The sequence below is a fragment of the Natrix helvetica genome (genome assembly GCF_964273705.1).
Source record: "Natrix helvetica genome assembly, chromosome: 4".
Lineage (NCBI taxonomy): Eukaryota > Metazoa > Chordata > Lepidosauria > Squamata > Natricidae > Natrix > Natrix helvetica.
This window is the reverse complement of record NC_138550.1, coordinates 120,421,333-120,439,306: the sequence shown is the minus strand read 5'-3', so window position 1 is coordinate 120,439,306 and position 17,974 is coordinate 120,421,333. Positions and strand designations below refer to the sequence as shown.

At 39.4% G+C, this 17,974-nt stretch overlaps 1 protein-coding gene across 17 annotated transcripts in view; it reads right to left on the bottom strand.

The window, feature by feature from the left end:
• GREB1L (GREB1 like retinoic acid receptor coactivator) overlaps window positions 1–17,974 on the bottom strand; it is a 162,925-nt gene that overhangs the window by 44,838 nt on the left and 100,113 nt on the right. For all 17 annotated transcript variants that reach the window (XM_081952993.1, XM_081952982.1, XM_081952983.1 and 14 more), the window contains 3 exons: window positions 4,211–4,345; window positions 1,845–1,964; window positions 34–171 (listed from right to left, as the gene is read on the bottom strand). In XM_081952993.1, the coding sequence (XP_081809119.1) occupies window positions 34–171; window positions 1,845–1,964; window positions 4,211–4,345 (393 nt within the window). The remainder of the gene's footprint in view (window positions 1–33; window positions 172–1,844; window positions 1,965–4,210; window positions 4,346–17,974) is intronic.

The following is a 17,974-nucleotide window of genomic DNA, read 5'->3' as shown; positions in this document are numbered from 1 at the left end:
TAGATTATTGTACTAGATTATCTGAGATCTTACCTATTAGAATCACTGGTCTGATTCCAGAGTTAATCAGCAGATTTTCAGGAACTATTACAGTCTCTCCTGCAGGGATGGGTTGAGGCTGTAAAATGCCAGTTAACATTGATTGCGGAACTGGGACAGATAAAAGAGGCTCTATAAAAATACAGAAAGGGGACGGATCTATTATAAAAAGGCTCATGCTGTGATTTGGCCTTATGAACAATTTAACAGTTTTTAAAAAACCATTCTTGTTCTAGAAATCATTAAACACAATAAAATTCAAACTACACTGCATTTCTTTTGGAAAGTATACTTAATTCTTTAAAACCATGAAGGCTCTGGCCTTAGCTCACCCTTCCAAAAGAAGTTATATATTTTTAAAAATCTAAATTTGTAGTTGATGGAGGTGAATTAGAGAGGAAATGATGCATATACAATTTCCTCAAAGCCAGGTATTATAACAAAGCTGCTTACAAAGACTCCATTGAAATGTTACCTATACAAAGAATCAGATTCAATACTAACTTATAAACAATCACATGCAAATTAAAAGTGAAACATTCTCACAGACTTTTTCCATTTTAATTTATCATATCCTAATCACAATCTCCATAAAATCAAAATTTTAGACACAAAGGAACCATACAGGGTTTTAAAGATAAAGATGTTACTTCAAGCATATAAAGTATAAACCTTGTTATTACAAAGCTGAATTAAAGATTTGCAATAATTAAGCACAGTAAGAGAAAAAACTCATCTTTTTAAAAGCCACATAAATATTTTTTGCTTTAATACACAGTTTGTAATTCTCCAGGAGAAATATCTGCATTTTTAAAAATATCTAGTACGGAATACTGTTATCCATTAACATTTTATTTCAAAGTAATCCCATTTCAGCTAGCAAACACTTTGATGGATGATCCAGGTCAAAGCAAGGTGGGGGAAATACAATCCAGTTTACCATCCCTGGGATTTCCTGGTAGTTTTTATACTAGTGCCTGCAATGTCCTTCTGGGCCATCTGGCAAAATCAGGCTTTGTTAGCAGTGCTTTACTATGATCCTCCTGTCAGAATGCTTCCATAAGATGATGTTGGGGAAGTCTGTTTAATAACTAGGTCAATGATCTATGCTGTCCCACCCCATGTGATTTAACATCTTCATCAGATCTCTTGAGAAGCTCATTTTGACCTTTTGCATGGGGTACCACCAGTTTGCGGATGATACCCAGCCCTATAATTGTTGCCTTGGTAACAGCTCTTCTTTCTATCCTTCAAGGCCATTTCCTATGACCTCTACATATCTCTCCTTCAGATGTGCTGGACTATAACTCACTGTATTGACAATGAAGGCAAATGACATCCAACCCATTTGGAATGCACAGGATTAGATAAAGTTGTTGTATAGGGAAAAGGCCATGTGGAAGAAAGACTGCTGATGTGACTACGTATAGTAGAGACAGCATTAAATTGCATTTATCAGTTTAATTTATGACCCATAAGAATAAAGGTTTCTGTCATGATATATAGATCCATGTCGGAATGATGTTAGTTTATCTGACGTAATATGCATGTATTGATAAATCTACTGAGATGAAATTAAATACAATCTGTACAGACATCAATTGGGAGACTTGGATTTATATCCACCATTTGGTCATGAAATTATTGGGAGATTCTGGTAGAGCCTAATTTGGAGATGGATGTTGTTGTACACCTGAGCTGCTGTAGCAAAGGCTACTTATCAATTCCAGAAGTTAATTAATTAATTAAGGTGGATATATATCACCAGGTCACTGGCTGAACACACACATATATCAGAATCTTGCCTGCTCTCGGAAGAGGCCGGATGGCAGGAACAGGCACAATTATACCAGGAGGAGGGGCTGGGGATCCAGGAGACCATCCTCGGTGTCGTTTCTTGGGTGGGCCAGAACTTGTCAAGGTAGCTAAGCAGAATTAATACACACAAAGAAAACATAAATAACAAAAAGGATATTTACCTTCTATATGCTTTAATGTCTACCCCATATAATAAAGCATTTTTATTGATAACTCTGACTTTCAGAAACTTTATAACTGCTGAAGTCATGCTAGTAAAGTAGGTAATAACAAGGTCAAGAAGTTATTTTTACTTTTCTCTGCAGCTATATTAGGGCCAGGTGGTAACATCAGTGGTTTGGAGAGAAAGGGGAACTGAACACAAAAAAACTACAAATATTTTTAGACAATTGTAAAACAAGCAATTGACCAGAAGAACACTGTAAGAACAAAGCAGGGGATTTAACAGGGTGGGTAAAATAACACAATATGGCAGCTATGTCACGGCTCCCAACTTTTTTTGGACTTTCCTACAACAAAGGTTATGTACAATATCTCTGAATATTATGCAAAGCAAAGATAAGCAAGATCAGTATTTGATATTTGGGTAGCATGCTAAAGTTTTCTGTTCCACAGTTGACAATTATTATAATTATCCCCAAGGAATTCATTTTCACCCTTTGTCTTATTAAAAATAACAGTTGGAACAGGTTGTTGTTTTTTTAGCTATTTGGAAGGCTACAATCTACACAATTTTTTTTAAAAAGAATATATGTCCAGAATCGCTTGTCTTCTTTGTTTAAAAAAATGGAAGATGAGCCTTTTATTCAGCTATAATTTATGAAAAATAAAATGAAGAATGTTGGTTTGAATTCTAGTCACATGGAAGCTAACTGAAATTAAAGGAAATGCATTTTAAATTGTGGAATAGTAAATTTACTTACATGTCTTATTTTGGAAAACTATTTTGGTTCTTTAGTCTTTCATAATAAAAGTTGGGTTTTTTTTCAATATGGGCATTCTTTTTTACAATGTGTTACAATGTACAATGTGGTACAATGAGTAGTCTTGACAAACTTCAGTTTCCAGCATATTTTTCTATTTCTAAAAAAACTATATTGAATCTATATTATTCTAATTAATTAGCTAGTAACTTTGAAAGACAGGACATACTAAAATTAAATTACTGACAGCACAAATAAAAAGATATTTAATCATCTTAGTTCCCCTAACTGGCTTCAGGTAGACCCTTGGGAATTAATATCATTTCAAAATGTTTCAAACTCGAATTGATCAAATATCCTGAATTAGAACTTAATGTATAATATTGTGATATTGTAACTATAAAAACTAATAAATAATAACATGGTACAAAATAAAGTGATCCAGAGGAAGGAATGGCAATAAATCTAAAAAGTTAAAAATAACCAATAGAATATAAATTTTATGGGTATAATCTTTATAAAACTAATGGCTTACTTTACAGAAAAGTATTAAATAATGAGATGCTAGGGGACTGTTCTGGCAACTTTAACTGCCAATTGGAGTTCTAATACAGAAAACTTGCATTTTACAGATGACATAGTGTTTCAACCTTTTATTTTAGTGGGTTTATTATTTAATAAATAAATGAATTAGTCTACAATATTAAGGATAAGGATAAGAGTAAAATGATGAGGTTAGTGATTAAGTCCAAACTCAAGTTCTGCAATGAAGCTCACAGGTTAATTTTGACTAATTACAACCTCTTAAACCTACCAGCTTAGCTTTTGAACAAAAATAAAATGGGGAAGAAGGAGGAAGAACAGAGGTAGGGAAAAATCTATTTAAATCGGTGACATTGTTTAGATGAAATGCAAATTATATATGTAAAAAGTACATGAATTTAGTAAAAAAAATAACATTCCATTAGGATAGTGTATTGTTTGCAGCTACCAAATTTGAACTACAAAAAAATGGCAATCACTAGGTGGCAGCAAAGAAAATACAGAAAATTTTAATTCTTTGCTGTCACCTAATGGTTAACTAGATTGTTGCAACCTAAATCTGGTAATCCTAGTGTTGGTAATAAGTATCACAGAAACCTGATTTAAGTGCAACATTTTTTAAAAGTTGTCTTCGCTAATTTGAAGCCTTTCTGATATACTTTGTGCCCTTATATTGATTGATCTAGCTGAGAATGGTAAGAATTAAACATTTGAAGGATACCAACAGGAAGACATGTGAAGTATGAGGTATTTATCATATGTTTTGTTCCAAGAAGGTAATTCTATAGCAAATTATTTACATTTTGTGATACTTTACACATAACTTTTACATACCAGAGTCTAAGTAATCCTAGATTGCAATGAGTTTGAGTGAAAATATAATTTACCTGTTGCAAATGTGTTTCCTACAAGTTGTCCAGGCAAAGCAAGTGGTCTCACTATGTTCTTATTCCGAGTCAAATCTTGAATTCCACTTAAATTAACAGCAGAGGAAGACTGTGCTTCACTGAATACCGAGATCTCTGTCAAAGAGATAATTGTAACTATTTTTTTTTAAATCTACAATAATTTTTGAAAATGTGTCTAAGATACAGTGTCATCACAAGAGGGTTTTTTCAGATGCTATTATGAATTTTGAATATGTGTTAAATCATATTTATCATGTATAATGTACTTTTCCCATTATGGATGTCACCTTGCTGTTTGTATGTACACTGAGAGCTTATGCACTGGAGACAAATTCCTTATGTGTCCAATCACACTTGGACAATACGAATTCTATTCTATTCTATTCATCAAAAGAATCTTTGAATAATTGACCTATGATTATTACCATTATTTTAAAAAGAGGTTCCTGCGTGTTTTTTCACATAATTCCACAATTTAGGAGATAAATGGCTTAATTCTATATTGACACACTAAAAAAATTAAATCCCTTTTTTCAGTGAGATTTTCTACTCAGTAACTGAGTTCAGAACTGCAACCTGAACTCCTAGATTCATCCAGTAGTTGCAATATCCTATTGATACATATATAAAGAAGAAATAAATTGATATTCCAAAGAATATGCGGATGCGTTTTATTCTCCTGCGCAAGCTGCACTGGCTTCCTGTGGTCTATCGGGTGCGTTTCAAGGTCTTGATTACGATCTTTAAAGCGCTCCATGGCTCAGGACCTAGTTACCTGCGGGATCGTATTCTGCCCCATACATCCCTACGACCCATCCGCTCGCACAGAGAGGGACTTCTCCAGGTGCCGTCCACCAGACAGTGCCATGGGGCGGCGCCTAGGAGCAGAGCCTTCTCTGTGGCGGGCCCAGCCCTGTGGAATGACCTCCCCCCGGATATTAGGACCACTACTGACCTCCGCTCCTTCCGTGTCAAGCTCAAGACCCACCTTTTCCAAATAGCTGGCCTGGCTCAACCATAACTTCATAACGCTCCTGATGGGTTTTTTAATTCAGTAATTTTATTTAATGGGATTTTAAATTGTGTTTTTAATTGTCTTTCACTTATGAGTCAACCTCCTCCATGCACATGTATATGTCTCTGTTCTTTATGTATGTATGTTTGTCTTTATCTGTATTTTATCTGTTTTGATTGTACGCCGCCCCGAGTCCTTCGGGAGAGGGTTGCGGCTAATCAAATAAAATTATTATTATTATTATTATTATTATTATTATTATTATTATTATTATTATTATTATTATTATTATTCACTATTATATATTCCAATCATCTAACACAGGGTTGTCAAACTCCTGGCTCACAGACCAGATATGTCACACGCTGGCCATGCCCACACCCGGTTTAGTGAAGGGGGTGGAAGTCCCAATACGTCATGTGATGACATGAGTTTGATAACTCTGATCTAACAGAACCAAATATGAGTATGTATTAAATTGAAGCCAAATGTATTATTTCCACTGTACCAAACATGGTCACACTACAGCAGTGGTTCCGAAAGTGGGCAGTACTGCCCTCTGAGGGGCGGTGGGATGACTTAGGGGGTGCTAAGAGGCAAGGAGGGTGGCAGGGGGGCCGCTAAGAGGCATGGGGGTGGCAGGGGGGCGCTAAGCAGCAAGGAAGGTGGTAGAGGAGTGCTGGAGGTGGCCCCCTTGCAGGGCGCAAGATTCTACTTGGAATGACAGGGCCATAGAAGGGGATATAGTATGTTGTGTGTAAATAACAAGCCCCAGAAAGGCCATCCAGCCTCCAGCGAGAGCCTCATACCAGCGATAGGGAAGAAAATGGAGAAACGCATACCTATGGGTGCATTTAAAAGCAAAGCAGAGAAGCCAACTCGTTTCTTTCCCAAGGCTCCTTCTCCCACTTGGGAGCTCCTCTCGAAATCCTTACCCACAAAGTAAGGGCTTTGCCTGGCTATTCCATTTTGTGCCCCTCCTCCCTGATTTATTTATTTTTTAAAAACCCGGATTGAAAAAAGCGATCCAGGGTTGCCGTAGGAGCCGAGCTTCCTTCGGCGAATTGAGGCACCAAAGCCCGAGCGTATCAGCCTCCCGTCTGCTTTGCAGCCTGGAAGTGGGAGAGCGGAGAGGCGGTTTCCTAAGTCCAGGAGGGAGGGAGGGAGGGAGGGAGGGAGAGAAAGAGAGAGAGAGAGAGGAGGGCTGCTGAGTCTCTTTGCAATAGGAGGCAGAGGAGGGGGCTGCCTTTCTTTCTCTGCCGGCCTGCACTGGAGCAGCAGCCCTTGCCAGCCAACACCGCGGAAGGAGGGTGCCACCCGTCCCACAGTTAGAGCCTCTGTTTCTCTCCCACCCACCCACCTGCCTTGGCCCACCACATGTCAAGCCTGCAGCGCCCCCCAGCTGCTTCGGCCCAGAGCCCGCTGGTTTCATTAAGCACGGAGCAGGCCAAAGGTGAGGCGAAGCCGGTTTTGAGGGAATGCAAGCATGCAAAGGGGGATGCAGGGAGACCTAGTGATGCAATGGCAAAGGCCTTCCTGCATGGCGACAGAGCTTTATTCTCCTCCAAAACCACATCTTTCCTCCCTCTGCCCCGCCTCCCCCAAAACCTCTGGCCCAGATTTTTCTGCCGCTGCCCTTCCTGCCGCCGGTGCTCGGGCTGCTCCCTGGCCCCAGAGAGAAGAGTGCCTTGCCAATTATAAATACAGCAGGGAAGCTGAGGAGGCGGGGGGGGAAATACATGGGGGGGAAGGAATCCGTCATACCCGCAAGGGAGATTTGCGTGACAGTAAATGGAATGGTTTCATTGGAAGTCGGGAAGAAATTGGCCATTTCAATATTTAAGGTTTAAATCTAGAAATCAGGGGTTCTAGTTTTGGGTACCACAAGTTCCCCCTGTGGCTTGTGCAGACAAAGAGAGGATCAGGGTCTTGAGCTCTTCCTCCGCCTGTAACCAGGTTTTTAAAAACGGTGATCCTCCGGGTCCCACATCCTGGAGTTCTGCCTACAGTTTGGGAAATAGCTAATTGCCACTTCCTTTGAAAAGACATTCACTTCATCAAGCCTATCCATCACATTAAGAATTTACTGAACAGTGAAGTAGTTACTAAATTTTACTAAGTTTACTAAGTTACTAGTTACTAAGGTTCTTGATAAATGACTATAAGACTGGTATCACTGGATAATCTTCAACAATTTTGTTGAATTAACATTAACTAAGTAGGTTTTTAAATTGGATTTTGAATAAATGTGCAATTAATTGTTAGTTTTGAATTTTACTGTTACTATCTTCCTTCCGTCATGCAAACCGCCCAGTCACATGACCCCCAGCCACGCCCACAAAGCCACGCCCATAGAACCAGTAGTAAAAAAAATTGAATTCCACCACTGGGTGGGGGGCACTGAGGATCAGTTTGTAGCACCAAGGGGGCGGTGGACTGAAAAAGTTTGGGAACCACTGCACTACAGTATAAGGTTATAAAGTACATTTATCTTAACTCTCTTTCCTTTTAAATCATTTGGTTTATGTAGAATTCCAAGGTATGCTTAACTAGAGACAAAACACTAGAGAGAAGGACAAATAAAATTATTAGAGCTATCTCTAATTGTATTGTACAGCACAGTGCTCGCAAGTGAGAAAGAAAAATAGTAGATAAAGAGAATTTGTATGATAATGCCAAGACATAATTTGTGTTAACAGGACCAGCAGCTTAGTTTAAGCCTTCATTTCATCAGCAAAACTACTGAGTCCCTAATGCCTCTAAAATAATAGGGCACATTTCTTCCTCTTAAGTTCATCCAAGAAAGAAAGATGTTCTGTATCTCTGTCTACCATACTAATCACTGTATAATGACTATAATTGTACGCATAATGAGTTTAATAATTGCTGCTACTCCTTTCAACTCTCTTAATATTATCAAGCTAGGGATCTTTGAACCACACTTGTGAGTTGGAGAACGCTACCCCTCTGCTTCCCACGGAAAATATGGCAAACTAGGCCTTCCTTCCAGAGTTGAAACTGGAGGTAGGAAAATCATCAAAACTGTACAGAATTTTGGAAGCAATTGGGACACCTTAGAAATACAGCACAGTTGTAAGCCTGTCTTTTTCCCCCCCTTATGTTTCGAACCTACTTGCTCTAAGGAAAGCCTGCAAGAATGGCTTGCAATGCTCTGCAGATAAAATCCCTCATTCAAGGGACTGTCTCTGACTTCAAACAGACATGCAATTAAAAAAATCAAAATAAAGGTTTGTTTACTGAGGCAAGACTAAACGGGTGGATCTCTGTTCTAAATATTTGAATATTGCCCAATATATGTTTCAAAACTTGAGCAATGGGCTTTCTTTATGCATGTATATACGTACACGTATATGTCTTTGTTCCTGTGTATGTTTGTCCATATCTGTATTTTATTTGTTTTTATTGTACGCCGCCCCGAGTCCTTCGGGAGAGGGTTGCGGCTAACAAATAAATTATTATTATTATTATTATTATTATTATTATTATTATTATTATTATTATTATTATTATTATTATTATTATTATTATTATTATTATTATTATTATTATTATTATTATTATTATATATTTGTGCTGTCTTCTTTGTTCTTCCAGGTCTTTGCACTTTTTAGTATCTCTTTCTTCTTGTTTTCCTGAAACAAGCATTTCTGCCATTATCAATAATGCTTAATGAATGACTCTTAAAATTAAGGTGCTGTAAGTTCCCCCCTCATTATTCCTGCCTAGAATTCTCTATTACTTAAAGTATGAGTAAACTAAAATATACTGTTTCCCAATTAGAGGAAGTCAAATTGTTATGCATAGTTTCTAGTCAGCATGGGTCCTAGCCTTGCTGGTTCATGATAATGAAAGCTGTATTTCAATATATCTTGAGGGTACAAGATAGTCCTGATAAAAGAATCAATTACATGTGATAATTCAATCTATACATTATGCAAAGTGAGCAGATTCTTCTAAATTGCAGAACTTAGCTTTATACGGCAAAGGATGTTGCTGACATTTTATGACAGATTAACCAATTTTAGAAATAAACAGCTCCAATATATTTGAACTGTAGTTCCTGCTCAGACGAATGTACACAAATGACTTATTTTGTCCCCAAGTTGCATTTTAACATGGGCTCAATCTTCTTCTCAGCGCCATTGATATCCCAACTTGTCTGAAATTGTTGTGACGTAACTGTGAACTTTTCCTTGGAAACAATGTAAACTGGTTTTCACCAGATAAATTAATCTGAGCAAAGCAAACAGGCTACTCTGAAAGTATACCAATCCCACTGAAAGTAGTTGGGGGGGGGGCAACAGAAAGAAGATAGAAGGGACATGTCCTAAAAACTGTGCCAAGATCACAAACCCTGGAAACAATACACAGCTTTCAGGAATGAGGGGAGGTCAAGAAAGGTAGAAAGGGGGATACTGAGCAATTCGAGAATGGACATGAAAACTCACATCAGCAAAAGGACCAACAACTGTAACATGGTTAAGTTTTAGCAGTACGTGGAAATATAACCAAGGAATCTGGAGAAGATTCTTCTCCCATCACTATTTTCCAAAATGATTTACCTCTTTCTATCGGTCCACTATAGAAAATGTCCTCACATATTGCATTACAGTATGGTATGCTGGTTTAACAGCTGCGAACAGGAAGGCACTACAGAGAATGATCAATTCGGCACGAGAAACCATTGGTTGCCCTCTGACACCACTGGATGACATCACCAGATCTCGCTGCTTTAGCAGAGTAAGGAAGATACTCAAAGATGATTCACACCTGGTCAGTGTCTCTTTTTACTTCTACCATTGGGCAGAAGACATCAAAGTATAGCCAGCCGAACAAATAGGTTTAAAGATAATTTCTATCCTTGGGCAGGCTTTTAAATACAACCACAATCACTCCATTCACACGCTAGTTTTTTTCTTTTTCTTTCTTTTTTCGTTTCTGTTATAATTTTTCACAGTGAGGTTAAAACTAATTTCGTTGTATTTAAGTACAATGACAATAAAGATTATACTTATACTTATACTTGGGTGCCTGTCAGCATTTAATGGCAGGTTAGTTGACTATGTTTAACCAGCAAAGATACAGAACAAATTTTAGTATTACAAATATTTACACCACCTTACTCAATCTTCCACATTTATGGGAGTTTTTTGGTTGGAGAGCAGTGACCATGGAGATCTTAGTTTAACTTCACACATGATTAGAGAGCTCCCGAGGGGATCTGTATCAATCATAACCAGCCCCATGCTTGTTTTCTGAGCATAAAATGAGGTATAACCCCGATCTCTCTCTCTCTCTCCACATTGAAGATGTTTATTACAAAATAGTTTAAATACAAAGAAAAGAATATATATAATTCTATCTTTTGAAGATTGGTGGCAAATATAGCTTACAAGGAAATCTCCCTTGAGATGAGAGTCTTATTCTGCTTTTAAAGATGCATAACAGTAATTCTATACTAATGTATAATATTTGCAAAGTCACGTGAAAGAGGACTCTAGAAGCTTCAACAATTGTGTAATACAGGGAACTACACCAACTGCAATTTTCTTTTCCTTGCAGGCCAAGGTATATATTCCATTTTCTCCTCAAATGTGAATGGGAAAGGAGGGGATCTATACTGACATCCACTCTTACATTTTCTAAGGATATGATTAAAATTAAATTGCTGAAGTAGATTGCCATTCAACTTTTTAGCAGTACCTAATTAATCAATATTGTTTAATTATTGAATTGTTTTTTTTAAACAAAGTTTTATTGGTTTTTAAAAAATAAAAAGGAAAAAGGTGCTGGGAAAGGTTACAAATTTTGGCAGTTGCAATATGCGGCAGGTGTCCCCTCCCCCCATACTCATGGTATACGTTTATTTATTTATTTATTTATTTATATTTGGTGCTTCTAGACCGCCCCCTCTCCCAGAAGGGACTCGGGGCGGTGTACAGTCCATAGAGAATATCACAAAATACAATAAAAAATTAAATATGTACAGTTTGGAGGAGGTTAAAATGCAATTAAAAGAACTGTACAAAGCTAATATAAATATAAATTTTAAATCCCTAAAACAGACACAACAAATTAAAAAATCCCTAAGATAACCAGATAATAATACATTTGCCAGGAGGGACAGTTGTAATTATGCCAGGCCTGCTAATCAGAACAGGTGAGTCTTCAATTTTTGCCGGAAGGAGCGGAGGTCAGAAGTGGTTCTAATGTCGGGGGGGAGGTCATTCCAGAGGGTTGGGCCCATCACAGAGAAGGCCCTACTCCTTGGTGTCGCCCGTTGGCATTGCCTAGTGGACGGCACCAGGAGAAGTCCCTCCCTGTGTGAGCGAATTGGCCGCAGGGATGTATGTGGGAGGATGCGATCCCGCAAGTAACTAGGTCCCGTGCCATGGAGAGCTTTAAAGATGGTAATTAGCACCTTGAAACGCACCCGAAAAACCACAGGTAGCCAGTGCAGCTCGCGCAGGAGAGGTGTTACGTGGGAGTACCTCGTACTCCCCATCACAGCCCGCGCGGCTGCGTTCTGAACTAACTGCAGTCTCCGGGCGCGTCCCAAGGGCAGCCCCATGTAGAGAGCGTTGCAGTAATCCAGGCGGGACGTCACCAGCGCATGAGTGACCGTGCGTAGGGCATCCCGGTCCAGTAGGGGGCGCAATTGGCGCACCAGGCGAACCTGGTGGAACGCCCCCCTCGCCATGGCTGCCACATGGTCATCCATTGACAGCCGGGCATCAAGGAGGACGCCCAAATTGCGCGCCCGTTCCACAGGGGGCAATTGTTTGCCCCCTATGGCCAGCGATGGAATCAGCTGGCTGAACCGAGGTGCCGGTAGCCACAGCCACTCGGTCTTGGAGGGGTTGAGTTTAAGTCTGTTGTCCCCCATCCAGACCCTGACGGCTTCCAGGCACCGGGACATCACTTCGACAGCCTCGTTGGGGTGGTTTGGGGTTGAAATATACAGCTGAGTATCATCAGCGTAGAGGTGATACTCAACCCCAAAACCACAGATGATCTCACCCAGCGGCTTCACATATGTGTTGAACAGGAGAGGCGAGAGGACCGACCCCTATGGCACTCCACAAGTGAGTGGCCTCGGGGTTGACCTCTGTCCCCCTGTCAACACACATTGCCTCCGGTCGGAGAGGTAGGAGCCGAACCACCGCAAAACGGTAACTCCGACTCCTATCCCCTCCAACCGGCACAATAGGATACCATGGTCGATGGTATCAAAAGCCGCCGAGAGGTCTAATAGGACCAGGATAGAGGAACAACCTCTATCTCTGGCCCTCCAGAGATCATCAACCAACGCAACCAAGGCTGTCTCTGTGCTGTGCCCGGGTCGGAAGCCGGACTGGCGTGAGTTTAAACAAAATTCAGTACAAAATAACAATATTTAGTCAGCATATAAATTCATATAGTAGTTTCAATCAATTTATGTCAAGCAAATTTTCTTGTTCATTTTTGTGATCTGAGTTTCCTTGGTGTTGCCCCTTCTCTCCCCACCAGCAGGGCTCCGGCCCCTCCCGTGTCCTGTATGTCTGTTGTAAGATCATCTGGTTTATCTAGGAATGCTTTGTTTTTTTCCATAAAGGCCTGAGCCTCTATGGTTGTGTTAATTCTAACTCTTGTATCCTCTCAGAATATTAGCATACCTTCAGGCATCAGCCATCTGAACCACACCCCCTTCTGGTAAAGTTTCTTCGCTAACTGCGAATAATTTTTTCTTTTCTCCCTCACTCTCTTGGGGATCTGCTTCAGAATGGTTATCTTTCTATCTTGGTATTTCAAAACTTGCCCCCTTTGTGCACTCAGAATTTCATCTCTTGTAGTCTTTCTAAGAAACTTAATGTGTACTTCCCTGGGTACATTGTGTGTTCTAGCATATGCTGAATTTACTCTATAAACCAGGTCCAATTCCCACCCCATCTGTTGCTTCTCTTTCTGGATGTATTCAGCTAAGATGTTTGTCATAATGTCCCTTAAATCTTCATCATCTGTCTCAACCACATTTTGAAATCTAAGAAAAAAAGACATTCTTTCAAATTCTGTTTTCATCTGGTGGGTCTCAAGTTCTTTGTTCCCCCTCTGCACCCCTTCCATCTCTCCCCTCATCTCAGCCGTCCCCCCCTCCAAAAGATCCAGTCTCTGTGAATTTGGTTCTGGTTCTCTTTAAGCTCTTCTTTCATCTGCCTCAGTTGACTTTTTATCTCCTCTTGTCCCTTTAAAATTTTTTGAAACATTTGTTCAAGGTCTGTCTCAGTAGTTTTAGGCTGCATCAGAGATGTTATCGTTGATTGTGTACTGGGACTGGATGTTGCAGATGTTGGGGCAGAGGAAGCAAAGCCCGGCTTTCCTGGGGGTGGTTTTTTAGGTGGCATTGTATGAGCAATAAAGAGTTCAAAGTCAATACAGAGAGAGATCAGTCGGGGGGGGGGGGGGGAAACTGCCAAGAGAGTTCGAGAGACTAAAGGTCCAGGCAGAAGGAGATTTTTCTGGTCACAATTTCTGGTGTTAGAGAGATAAATCCTTAATCCAGGGAGTTCAAACCAGCAAGAGATTTATCTGAGTCGCACGGAGACAAAGACAGGAAGCCTGAAGTTCTGTAGGTGGAGTCAGTTTTCACTGTTTATAAAGACAACGGAAGTGTGCCATCTTGCCCTGCCAGTTTCGGGGTTAAGAGGCATAACAGAAAGTTTTCAAAGTTCCAAAAGTTTTCAGATCATCATTCCATTTGTAGGGTTATGATCCAAAATTAGCCCTTGCTAGGAGCGTGGAATCATTGGTTGGCTCTCTCCCTCCTCCTCCACCAGGGCTGAGAGCAGAAACAGTTTACAGCCGCCTGTCTGAGGGGGGGAAAATCCCCCTCCCTCCAGCCGCGCTTCTCCAAATCAAGTTGAAAACAGATTTAAGTATAGCTGGCAGTTTCTTTAAGAGTAAGTAGGGGAATGGGGAGAAGTTTCCGCCTCACCGCACAGCAACCGTGTCCTTCGGATTGCTCATTCTTCCAACAGCCTCCTCACAAAGGCGCTGGAGCGCCTCCCCATGATGCTTCCCGGTGCCTAGGGCGATGCGGGGGGCCCCCCGGCAGCCACCGACTCAGGGGATCCCTGCAGTGCCGCCCCTTCGGCAGGACCCTCTACCGGGCGTCCTGTGCCCCCCAAGGAGTGAGGGGCCCACCAGGAGTTTAATTATTGAATTGTAAGCTACTAGAAAAATCCTGGATTGGGAAGTAAAAATCCAAATTCTGAAATGAGAAAATAGGAGCTTGTTGTTGCTAAGAAAACTACACACGAGTTACTAGCAGTTGAGCTTGACTCAAAGAAAAAAATATTTCACCTTCAGCCATTCTTCTCCAATTCTTTTCTCTCCCTAACAAACTCAGTTCTGAGCTTCGTAATTATATTAAACAAGTTACATTTAAATAATTGAATGCATCTAAATAAGATGTTTAATGGCTGTATATTAAAAATAATGTCCACATAAATAGTCATTAGATAGGGACTCAAGGAAATCAAATTAACTGTATATGGAAGTGGAAGACTCAGATACAGAAGCAAAGATATGGCCAGGGACTTTCTGTGGAACAGATCACAATTCGCTCATGCACAAATTCCAAGTCAAGCTAAAATAGAAGAATAAATCTACCAGTTTCTATATGAATTCAAACATATACCCACCATATTCAGGCAGGAATCTCTTTGGAGTCCTGGATTTACTGAGATGGAACCTCTGTAATTATGAAATGAAATCAAATAGATTTTAAGGAAGAATGTGAATACTGACAAAAACTAAGAAATGAAAGAAAGCAGACTGGATTCAGAACAATCATAGAAATTACTAAGAGGAAAAGAGAATCCAAAGCCAACAAGGGAAAAGGTTCCAAGGAGAAACTTAACAATTTCAGAAAGCTGCTAGAAGAGACATTAAAATATCTGTATTTTAATCTGTATGTAATATCTATAGACATATCAACAAGTACAGCTTTTCAAAAGATCTCTAAACTGAATAGTTTCCAGTCTCAAATTGGTATCCTAAAGGATATCAATGGATAAATAATAACTGTCAAAGAAAAATGGAAAAGTACATTAGAATGCTGTATTGTATGAAGTTATCTAAGATAGATAAGAAAAAGAGGTTAGATCAGCACTCTAGACATTGTCAAGTTAGCTACTCTGATAGAAACTCTACAAAGGGATGAGGAGAGTTCTAACCAAACCATGGCAGTAAATCTGGAAAATGACCCAGTGGCCAACAAATTAGAAGAGGTGAGTCTACATGTCAATTCCAAAGAAAGGAAAATTAACAGACCATGAAAATTATCACATAATATATTAATTCCACACACTAGCAAAATAATATTAGAAACATCCAATGTAAATCAGAGCCCAACCTGAAATGGGATACACCAGATGTTCAAACTGGCTTTAAAACAAGATATATTATTATTTATTCACAATGGGCAATTGAGAACACCAAGGTCAATATATGCTTTCTTGATAGAAATGTCTTTAAATTGTATCAACCATGTCAAGTTATGAAATGTCCTTAGGAAAATGGGAATTCTAGAGCACCTTATTGTTCTTGTGTTATCTCTTCAAAGCAGGCCAGGTTAGGAAATAGACTTCACAAGTTTGATTGTAATTATTCTTTATTGGTGTAGGCTATAGTAAAAGAATCTTGAAAGCCTCCTTATGTTTTCTTTTCTTCCCTTTTTTATACCACTTGATTAGGGTATAGCCAGTACGAGTTTCTTTCAAATGTTTTCCCTATTTCTCATGCTTAACAAATGTTTCTTTTTGTAACTTTCTGCATCACTCCTTCAAAGTCACCTCTATAACTCTCTACATCTGATGCAAACATATACACAGAACAGAAAGTCACAGTCAAGAAATGAGATTACAATTACATGTAAAAATACAACCAAACCATTCTGGGAACTGACAAAGAAAATTGATGGGTAGCTTCTTCTTAGAACTGACAATTAACCAGCAGTCAAGAAATACACAACAACACTTGGCAGGACAGCAATGAAAGGCTTGGAAAAAATATTCAGATGTTGTGACATCTCTATACCTACAAAGATCAGAATGGTTTTTTCTGTAAACTCCATGGAAACAAAAGTTGGACTCTGAAGAAACAAAATAGAAACAGCTTTTGAACTGCAAATATCATGGACAGTCAAGAAACAAACTCATGTATCATATAATAAATCAGTCCCAAGCATTCACTTGAGGTACAAATAACCAGGCTCAAATTAACATATTTTGGATATGTCATGCAAAGACTTGGCTTTAAAAAGTCCATAATGCTGGGAAATCTGGAAAGAACGAGTAAAAGAGGAAAACCAACAGCAAGGTAGAAGACATGACTACAGTGACAATGGGTACACTGTTGGGAGTCCTGGACGGCCAGGTTGGGAACAAATCATCTTGGGAAGTCTGTCTATGTTGATTGAATGGCACATAATCAAATCAATCAATAGTGAAATGATTCACTTGTCAGTTCAGGAACACCTTCACAAAGAGGTCGGTTGCACTATGATTAAGTTCATCTGCATGTCCACCTCAAAAGGGAATCACAGGGATGTCTTACCCTTGAGAGAAAACCAACAAGGAGAACAGCTAACTGGATCTCATTAAAGAAGGACACACTATGGATTTTCCAGTTCTGCCATACTACTGAGCTTTTCCTAATTAATTAAATCAGTTCCTGGATGGGCCTTTGTGCTGCAAAACTTTTCAGCAGAAACAGCATTACCATGCTAAACCAACCTTTCCCATTTCAACCCCAACCATATTCCTAATCATATCACCAAGAAGCGGGGCATATCTTCATGTACCTTCACCCAGGATAAATATATTATTATTATTATTATTATACAATTGTATCACAGCGGCCAGTTGTTTTGCCGGATTTGGCATTGATTACTAGTCAGGCCCCACCCAGGGGCCTAGGACGTCGTAACGTATTTTTGTAATATACATGCGGATCCAAGCAGTGCAGCTTTTTGCATTTGACTGATGGTGATTTTGTCAAGTTTTAACTGTTTTAAATGTAATTCCAGTGGTTTTGGAATAGCACCCAGTGTGCCGATTACCACTGGAATTACCACTGCTGGTTTGTGCAATAATAGTTGAATTTCAATTTTTAGGTCCTGGTATTTCGCGATTTTTTCATGTTCCTTCTCATCGACCCTGCTATCACCTGGTATTGCGATGTCTATGATTGTAGCCTTATTTTTCTCAACCAGTGTGATGTTTGGTGTGTTATGCACCAGTCTTTTGTCTGTTTGTATATAAAAATCCCATAGGATCTTGACCATCTGATTTTCGGTGACTTTTTTAGGCTTATGTTCCCACCAGTTTGTTGTTGTTTTAATATTATATTTTTTGCACAAATTCCAGTGGATCATTTGTGCTACTGAATTGTGCCGCAATTTATAATCAGTTTGCATGATTTTTTTTACAGCAGTTGAGTATGTGGTCAACAGTTTCATCAACTTCTTTGCAGAGTCTGCATTTGGCATCATCAGAGGATTTTTCAATTTTGGCCTTAATGGCATTTGTTCGGATAGCTTGTTCTTGCGCAGCCAGGATTAGTGACTCTGTTTCTTTCTTTAATGTACCTGTTGTTAACCATAACCAAGTTTTTTCACTGTCCACTTTATCTTTTATTTTTTCCAGAAATTGACCATGCAATGCTTT